The sequence below is a fragment of the Calypte anna genome, chromosome 5A (genome assembly GCF_003957555.1).
Source record: "Calypte anna isolate BGI_N300 chromosome 5A, bCalAnn1_v1.p, whole genome shotgun sequence".
Classification (NCBI taxonomy): Eukaryota; Metazoa; Chordata; class Aves; order Apodiformes; family Trochilidae; genus Calypte; species Calypte anna.
Genome location: NC_044251.1, coordinates 35,473,322 through 35,483,009, shown reverse-complemented (window position 1 = coordinate 35,483,009; position 9,688 = coordinate 35,473,322). Strand labels below are relative to the sequence as shown.

At 41.3% G+C, this 9,688-nt stretch overlaps 1 protein-coding gene across 1 annotated transcript in view; it reads left to right on the top strand.

Moving 5' to 3' along the window:
* Positions 1 to 1,842: 1,842 nt before the first annotated feature.
* The window catches only part of NUDT14 (nudix hydrolase 14), a 54,671-nt gene continuing 46,825 nt past the window's right edge, over positions 1,843 to 9,688 (top strand). The window contains exon 1 of the mRNA XM_008501062.2: positions 1,843 to 2,432. Within this exon, the coding sequence (XP_008499284.1) occupies positions 2,352 to 2,432 (81 nt within the window). The 5' untranslated portion in view covers positions 1,843 to 2,351. The remainder of the gene's footprint in view (positions 2,433 to 9,688) is intronic.

The following is a 9,688-nucleotide window of genomic DNA, read 5'->3' as shown; positions in this document are numbered from 1 at the left end:
GTTTAGTATCTTCCAGCAGCAAATCAGCAGCTCCAGAACACTAAAAATCCTGTGAAGAAACCACTCAGGACAACATTCACAATCTTCTTTTATTTTTAAAGACAAGAAAATAACATAGAATATAGAAGCCACTTCTAAAGAAGATAAAGGGATGTCTGTTTAATGTAATGAAAGGTAATCTGTCATTCTGACACCTTCCTGTTCTGGAAAGAGTCAAATTCAGAGTAACACACAGCAAGGTGGGGTGGCACAAGGCAGTTGGGTTATTGAAGCACACCATTGGCAGCTATTTCAATTAAGAACCCAATGACAAATGTGGCCTGTGCTCCACAAAGAAACTGTGATGATGGAGTTACCCAGGATGTTAGAATTTTGGGAGCGGATGATTTAGGGACAGTATCATAGAGACAGAAATGATACTGTATGGAGTAGTGCTAATTACAACCACAAAGTTTTACAAGCCGGGTCAGCATAGCCAAGCTACAGATGTATTGCAAGGGAACAAGAAAGCAGGTGTGCAACTCACAGTAACTCATAAGTAAGTTATTCCCCTTCATTATTGGCCAAGTATGTATTGAGCAAGCAGGAACTGAACAGCATTTTCTCTGCAGGAGTGTTCCAGACTAGCAAAGGCAAAGCTTCTGGCTGCACTTGGTATCTAAGGTCTTAATGAAGGAAATTCAAGTCCAGCATCTCAACTCTAGTCCCACTGTGCAGGACATATTATTCTGAGTTATTTTATGGGTTTCACCTGTAAAACTGTAACTCCAAGGCAGCTCCTCAATCTTAGCTTGTTAAATCCTTAGTTCAGCTAGCATATTCTCAAAGAACGTTTTATAACAAAGAAGTCTACAAATTTCAATTGCAATTTTAACACTCGAGAATGTGCTTTCCTGTGATGCTGAGCTCAAGTGTCTCAGGTACATTATCGAGATCAGGTCTGTGACACATCACAACCCCAAAAGCTTCCCACCTCAGACCAATAATGAAATAACCAATCCATCACACGCTATGACATGTTCCCCAAAACACCCACACACTCAAAACCTTAAAGTGGTGTCAGAATGTTTATTGAAGAGGGCAATCTAACTGGTTGAACCGATCTGGGTACCCAGTAACTTTTAACATAAGCAAACAGAGATACTGTAAACTTGCTGGGCATGGAAACTGTGTTTATACTTAAATTGGACTTGGAAGAATGAAATAATTTAATAGAAAAATATAGCTTAAGTTCCCAGGCACTCTGGATGACCTCAAGATCATTCTGAAAAAAACCAAAAATAGAGGGGCATACCCAATGACAGAAAAATGTTACACAAATATTTTCAAAGTCTCCAAATAAAGTATTTAGTTGCCTACTTGTTATAATAGTTTTGCAAATATACTTCTAAAACCGCATTTTTCAGTCCCACCAAACATTTTTTTTTGTCACTTGCATTACCAGAACTGATGGTAAGCATTCTGCTGTGCAAATGCTGCCTCATTTACTTCCTAGTGAGTTTTCAATTGCTGGATTTGTTCTTTTAGCTGTAGTGCTAAGGTTCCACCTACCACATGACAAGGCAATAAACTTCCTTAGTGATGCGGTGAAAATAGATTAGAAGAGGAAAAAAAAAAGAGAGAGATCGAAGAAATTTCAGATTATTCTCAGTGCAGAGAATTATACTAGCAAAAAAACAAAAACAAAACAAAACAAAAAAACCACAAAACAAACACCTTGATTTATATGGGAACTAGAACATCTGTACAATGGGACATCTGCATGGAAAGTGAGCTCTGATCAGTGATAATGACGACGACAAATTGTGAGCTCTGTACCTGCATTTCCCACACCACAGCTCCCGCTCTGCCACGCACAGAGCACACAGCCCGCAGGACTCTGCTTTTAGCAGCGAAGACCTAATTTTAAGAAGTTTCACGTACGTCCAGCGGGACCAGTGGCAAAATTCAGCACTTGGGCGTTTTTGAGGAGTAAAGGTGGCAAGGCCCCTCTGTGCTGCTGCCGCGTCCCTGATTTGGGAGTGAAACCCTGCATTTCGGCTCATCTCAGAGGGAAGGGGACCGGAGGGCGCCGCAGCCCCGTCCTGTCCCACCTCTGCGGGCCCAGACTGACAGGGAGGCAGCTGCCGGGCTCCGTTCCGCGCTGGGGCCGCGGTCCTGCCCTGCAGCCGGCAGCCGCCCGCGGAGACGGCCGCGGATCCTGCGCGTAACTGGGCCGCCCCTTGTCCTGGACCCGGCTCGGCTCTGCCCTGCCCGCCGCCCTCGGCCCTGCCGCCAGCGTCTGCGCACGCCTCGCCCCTTCCTCCTTCTCCTCCTCCTTCAGCTCCTGCGGGTCGCTACCCCCGGCAGAGATGGAGGCCATCGAGGAGCTGGCGCTCAAGCCCTGCACCTCATCCCTCTACCTACGGCCTTTCCGCCTCTGTTACCGGCAGGTGAGTGGCGCCGGCAGCTCGCCCCTCGGCGCCCGCTCAGCCCCTTTCAAGCATAGCCGGGCCGGGCCGTCCCGTTCCCTCGCCCCTTTCCCTCCGCCTCGACCGGCCGGTGGGCTCTCTCCCCCGCCTGGTCGCGGTGTGGAGGGGCGGCAGGGCGTAGGAGGAGAGGCGGCTGTCCCACGGGCCCCTCTGGTTCCCTGTCACCCCTCCTCTTCCGCCATTTTGGGACACTAGCGGTGTCGCCGGCGGATCGTGCGCCTCAGCCTCATGGCGCCTCCCGCCCCGCTCGGAACCTCCCCTCTGGAGGCTGCTCTGCCCCTTTTCTGCCCCACGCCGCATCTCTCCGTGGCCGGCGGGGTCTGGTGGGGCTCTGAGTGTACAGTGAAGGCAGCCCGCAAGATCGGTGCCTCTGGAGGGCACTGCTTTGGGGTGTGCCACCAACTCCAGCTCCTCCATGGTAACACCACGCCTCCAGGTGCCCGATACCTCACAGGGGGATGGGGGTGTCTCCTTCCTGTGTTATTTTAGTTCCCCTTTGAGCAGGGCAACTCTTGGGCCATGCTTTGCTGCTGGTAGCTTGCAGATGAAGGCCTCTTTGCCGGCCAACCTTTAGGGCAGGAGATTGTTCCTGGCATCGAGGCGGTGCAGCGCTGCGAGGCACATGGGAAGCGGGGAAGGAAATCCCTTTCCTTGTATCAGTAATTACATCAGTATGAGTCACCTTTCACTGCGTTCCCTGATACCTCCAACAGCGGCAGGAATGCAAGGTGTGAAACGAAAAGTCGCTTCCCGTGGCGCAAAGTTCCTTCCGACGTTTTCTGGAAGCGGGGTCATGCCCAGCGCCGGTGGTTCTGGCTGGCACCGCTGGTCCAGAGTTGAGTTCTGACCCAGGTGTAGAGGGGGGGAAGTGAGCAGACTTAGAAGTGAACGCTGCAGACCACATCTTCTTTCACTCCTTCTTTGCTTTCACCCTAAACACATCAGTGGAAAAGGCAGAAGAGGAAATGTATATGGAGGAGGTGTGGTTTGGTCCAACAGGGAGATAACATACAGAAATGGGCAAGCAAGTGGTCCAGTAGGTTTCATCAAAGCTGATTGAATTTAGTTTTTAAACTCTTTAAAAATACATTTTGTACATGATTTTCCTAAAGAAAACTCTCTTCTCATTGATGGAGATAAAACATTTTGATTTGTGAACACATCTACACTGAACTAATTATTTGCTTTTTAGAGAATTACTTGCCTTCAGAAGACCTGGAGAACATTCTTTCATGTTCTGAATTTTTGCTGACTCAGTTTATAAGTGACAAGGCTTCTTAATTTTATTTTCATTTATGAGTCATTCTCTATTTACATGAAAAACGAGATTTAATTAAAATGTACCATGCAGTATTGCAAAATTATATTTAATTGAATGCAAGTGCCCTAACTGTGATGACTATGGTAAAGAAGAAATAAGGATGAATGTGTTTGGTCACATGCTGTGCTTCAATGGAGACCAGCATTGCCATGAAAAGTAGAAATGCCCCTTCTGCTGCTTCCTCTCCTTTCTTGCACAAGTGTTTGTGCAGCAACATAGTGAGATGGATAAGGGATCTGGTACAGGTCAAACCTAATCTGTAAAAAAAAAAATAAAAATTTTTAAGTAAGTTGTCTTGATTCAATTCAAATGCTTATGCTGGCAAAGGGGAGGTGGTAATGTGGTGGTTAGGGATGAGCATTTGGGGGGTGGTTGAGGGCAGAGAATGTTTCTCTTGGCCACAGCACTGTCTTGAAATGAACGTGAAAATGTAGTTTGTATGGCATCTGTACAGAAGCTGGCTTGGGTCCAGTCTACTGAAAGCATAAGCTCAACGAGTGCACAGCTGTCAGCACCTGACCTGGGAGACAGGCCCCACAATTATTAAAAGCACATTTTGCCTTTTAAAACTGACTTACTAGCCAGAGGAAATGCTAACTATTTTTAGGCATTTGACTAATTGTTTAAAGGCACTTAGGCCTGCTGAAACCCCATTAAATACCTAAACACTTAAGTGTCTTAAATTTAAGGGAGTTAGGTGTCTGACATCAAAACTGATAATTGCTTCCAAAATTTGGCCTTTTATCTTAATGGTTTTATGTTAGGTAAATCTTTGATTTGTCCAACTTTTTTTTAATTCACCTTGTTGGAAAAGGAACTTTGCTTTTAATTGGTGCTTTATCCTAGAGTAAAATTAGTTTCTCTCCCCATGAATTACTGGACCTGCTTGCTGAATTTAACTTATAAAAAGTCTTTCTGAATAACAGAACAAGTTAAATGAGGAAAATTTCAATAATTGCATTTGTAGCACTTTTAAAACTGAATCTAGTTTGGGTATTTCCTTTGTGCAGTATTGGTATAATGCTGGAAGTAGAAGGTTAGGTCTTACAGATACGTTTTGTGAAGCTATAACATGTCTCCTGTAATTCATAGTGATTTGAAGATTGATGCATATTTTTGTGTTATATCATATTGATGAAGAATAATTTAGGCCTTGAAGTCTGAGATTTGGAAATCTATTTTCAAGCAGATGTGTTCCTAAAACAGGCATTGATATTTCAACTTAACTTCTCTGTATAAGGATGTATCTAGAACAAGTTTATTATTTTACTAGTTTGTTGTGGTTTTTTTGTAACTAGTGCTTCTCTGAACAAGCAGAAAATTGAAACACTTCTTACATACTCGCGATGTTAAGGTTATTTCTGAGCATTCATAAACACTGAAGTTGCAGCATTGATTTGTAGACATTTCAACATGAATGTGTATGTTTCATCATTGATTCTTTCTACTTGGGATTTCAGCTGTCAACCCTTTCCTCAAGTTGTGGCCCTCAGTCAAGTAAACCGTGTTACATCAAGTGTGGTGGCTGGAGGGTGAAAGTTGGACAAGGTACCTCACATAGCCTGGTGAATGCCCTCTTCATTTTGTCAGGAGGAATCTGGTTTAGGTATTATGGTTCTGCATGGTACTGAAAGAAGAGAATTCATTCATCTACCATCAGATAGCATCTGGCTAGTTATAATGTGTACTTGTCTCCAGCGTGCAAAATGATTTGTTCTCTAAAGTGGCTTTTTTGTTTTTTTAAATATATATCACCTCCTGAAGAATTGGCTTCCTTACCAGAACTCCATGGTAAATCTCTTTTCACTTTTTCCTATTGAAGTTTTTCTGCTTTTCATAAATAATGTATTCAAGAGACCAGAGGGATGGCTAATGAGAGATTAACTGAATGCCCAAGGGCTAGGGCATTTCCCTGGGATGTGGTAGAGTCAGACTGCAAGATCTTCCTTCAATTAGTATTACTTCCCACATCACAGGAGAGTGTGCTCATTTCTGGGAAACACATTTGTAGGTAAATCTTCAGCTTTGTGTATGTTAATCAGGTACTGGACTATATGTTAGACAGACAAAATACGAAGTTTAAGAGTTTTGCTGAGACTAAGTCATCAATTAGGCTCCCAGTAGTAACAGTTGAGCAGAGTTGTCAGGAATTTGGGCAGGGTTAATTAACCAAATGGGAATTGGATTCAACATAGTCTTCTTAATCAGCACCTGAGCCAGGATTTCAGTCATTCTCCTGTTGGGTTTGGACCCAGTGCTTCTGCAGACAGTGTTTATGAATTGTGCTGCAGTAATTCTAAGAAGTTACTATATGCAGTTGTTTGTCCCCATGGTAGCAGTTACTTCCATCTGAGAATCATCAGAAAGCAAAGTAGTTTTGTTGCAGCTCTTCCTCTGCTGTTCCAGTTCAAACCCATCTCCATTAGCCCTTGAAGCTAAATGACTGAGCTTTGCATAGGGCTAAGTGAAGTGCCTTTGCATATTCTTTTTGGTGCTCTGTATGCTGGGGACAGTCTCTTTCAAGGGAATGCAGAGCATCATATGGGGCAAAGCATCTGGGTAAGGGAATAATATCTTAGGCTGTTACAGAAACTTACCCAGAGCTCACATTTCAAAGCCTTTGTAGATCTAGCTCAGACTACTATAGCTTTGTTTTTGAAAGTTGTTCTGGCAAGGGAGCTCTTGCCACTGTTTCCTCACATTGTATAAATCCATGTGTGCATTCTGCCCAGGAACTTTTAGAAGTTAGCTACTAAAGTGATACCAGCCTTCAGTAATTTTCCCACTGTGTTGGTGAGTGAATTTGTATTTCCAGTCTGGAATGGTGAGTGGGCATCTATTTCAGTGGTGTGGGATAAGCCTTAAAAACTGTGCATGTCAATGGAGCCATTCAGTCAATAGTGGTAAATTGGAACTATTTTCTTCTTCACATTCCTACTGCACTTCAAAGAAGTCCAGTGCCAGAGCATCACATTTCTTCTATTGATTTAATGTTTGCAATCATTCATTTTGAAGTTAAACATATAAAATGCTTCCTTCAAATTCATTTTAATGAATGATGTTTTCACTCAGTGTTAAGGGAATTTAATTATAAGCCCTTTCGTTTTTTGCAGGAATTTTAAAGTAATTTTCAAGACTTGCAGATCTTAGCACATCATGAGCTGTATGGTTGGTGGAAAATGTACTTCAGGAATAGTGCACAATTCATCAATGAAGATTTACTTACTGGTTTCTTTTGTGACCGTGAGCAACCACTCTTGTTTCTGTGCCTTATAACTCCCCTGTCTTGGAGATACCATGAAGATTAAAACTCTGCTTCTGTGTATACATGCAGAGAAGTGAGGTCTGTATCATTAATGTCATGAAAATTTTGAAGATGAAAACAGCAAAATGGTGCAGTATTACACTAATATTAACAACCTGATTTTATATTCAGAATTTTTTAAATATGTTAATAGCAACGTGAATGTGCCCAGCTGCCTGAAAGATTCTCTGAAACTTCCATCTGCTTTTTTATAAACAGAAAACATTCTTTTCTATTTTGACAGTTAAAAATTATGCTGTTGAGGGAGTAAACAGATTCTTAAATTACCTGTTCAAACAAGTAAGTCTTCTCTTGAATCTTCAAAAGGCTCCACTAGTAGGAAATATGCTACTGCATAACACGTTTATTTGCAGTTCATTTTTTCAAAGCAGTAGCATAATAAAAGGAGATGCCATTTTTGCTGCAGAATTTGTCTCATTTTCCTCAGCTTGTCAAGTCTGTTATGTCAGTATATAGTATTCATCTTACATGCAAATAGACTGCTTCTAGCTCAGGAAGTCCCTGAGCTGCAAATTGCAGAAGGAAGGGAGTATTTTAACAATATATTCTTCCTTAGGCATTTTGGCTTCTGTCAGAAGTTTGGTCCTGGATGAGACAGATTTTTGATCTGACTGCTGCTGTGTTAACCAGGAGTTATGGCTGAAGTGTAGCATAATTCTTTTATATGGGTAAAGAAAAGAAAAGTGAAATTTTTGCAGTGACAGCATTAAGGAGTTAAATACTGATAGAATGTAATTTCCTTTGAGAAAAACAGTGTTTGCAATTGGAGCACAGGTTTGAGAGAACATATTAAGGAATCTAGATGTATCTGCATCAGGCTCTGCCATATACCTTGAATTCAACTCTGGAAATCTGTACAAGTTATTTTTGTTGAAACATTTATGAATTACTAAAAGGGTAAATGAGAGGAATTAGTAAGAGTAGTGGTTAAAAAGAGCACCAGTACTTGTTTTTGTTTCAGTGAATGTTACATTGTGTTAGTTTTAACTTCTATATCCAGCATGCTTTGACAAGTGAATGTAGGGTTCTTTGAAGTAAAGACATGAAAAGTAGTTGGCAGTGACAAAACTTCACATTTTTAGGTCAGTCATATATTTTAACAAACTTAAGACAGCAAACATCACTTATTGGAAAGAATAAGGCTCTGGCAAGAATCTTTTCTAGCATCCTTGTGCTGGGCTGAAATGCATCTACACTTGCATAAATGAATATTAAAATCTCAATTTAGTATCATCAGTGGCTGGGCTACATGGGTTATTGGGCAATAGCTATCAAGTTAAGACTGAGTATTATGAGGAGGTACATAAGTTGTAGTTAACTTAAACCAGTATTTTAAAATTTCTAATGTGCAGCTCATTGAGGACAGTGGGACTGCTTGTAGGTCATCCACAAGAGTCAAGTCAGAGAAGCAGATAAGTTAACAGGAGATTTTAATGTGTTCCTGAGGTCTGCAGCTTCACTGGAAGGTGTTTCCAGGTCTGCAGATGAAGAGTTTGAAAACCACTGGCTTTGACAACACCACTCCAGTAGCCTCATCTGCAAGGGCTTGTCTACACAGGACTTTCCTGATTAACTCCATGTCTCATTCTACAACAAAGAGTCTGGTTCTGTTTATGTTAAACCATTTTCAAAGTACGATTGCACTTTGAATTCATACCCTACCTTAATCCACGTTAACTTTTCAGTGAGTGCCCTAAGGGAGCAGTAAACTAAACTGAATGACTGTGTCCACACAGGGGTTTAATGGAGTTTAACTAGCAGAATTCAAGTTCATCAAGGTACTAATTTCAGATGCATTTTCTTAATGTCCTGGTGTAGACAGGCCCTAAGAATGAAAGTGGTTTGCTTCTAAGTGAATAAACCATGTTATAAAATCCATCATTCAGATTTGATTGTATTTTTTGTGTGCCAAATATTGCTAGTGTGGGGTATAAAGTTGTCTTTTTTGAAGGGTTTGATAGTGTCTCTTTTGTAGTAATTGCAGTTAGAGATGAGAAATAAAACAGTATGCATTTTCTTCAACAACTAAACATTATTTGTTTTTCAGTTTGGATCAAAATAAATATGTTTGCTTCAATAGCAGAAACTTCTTTTTTCCAGTATAAAAAAATCTGTGATCTGAACAATAATTTCATCTATGATGTGTATTTTGTACGTTTCAAAGCAGATGAGCACTGTAAGATTTCAAGTGTTCATAGCAAACCAGGATATTATGGAAATTAGACATTTAAAATAAATGGGAATACTTTTTAAAACTATATGCTATGTCTGTATGGGATGAAACTATACTTACTGTTTTCCTGAAAATACAAGCATCTTAAGTAGCAGTTTTACTTCAACTGCTGCCATATTTAAAATGCATTTGTATTTTCAGCTGTAACTCACAGGGGTCAGCTCCTGTGCTTTGAAAACTCTGCCCAAGTCAGTGTTGCATAAATAAGCACACTTTACACAGCAGACATAGAAAGCTAACTGCCCCTCTGACTTGCATTCAGATTAATTATTCTTCATAATTTTTAACTAATCCAAGTTAAAGAATTTAGCTTTTTGGTATTGTCCTTCAGACATTGA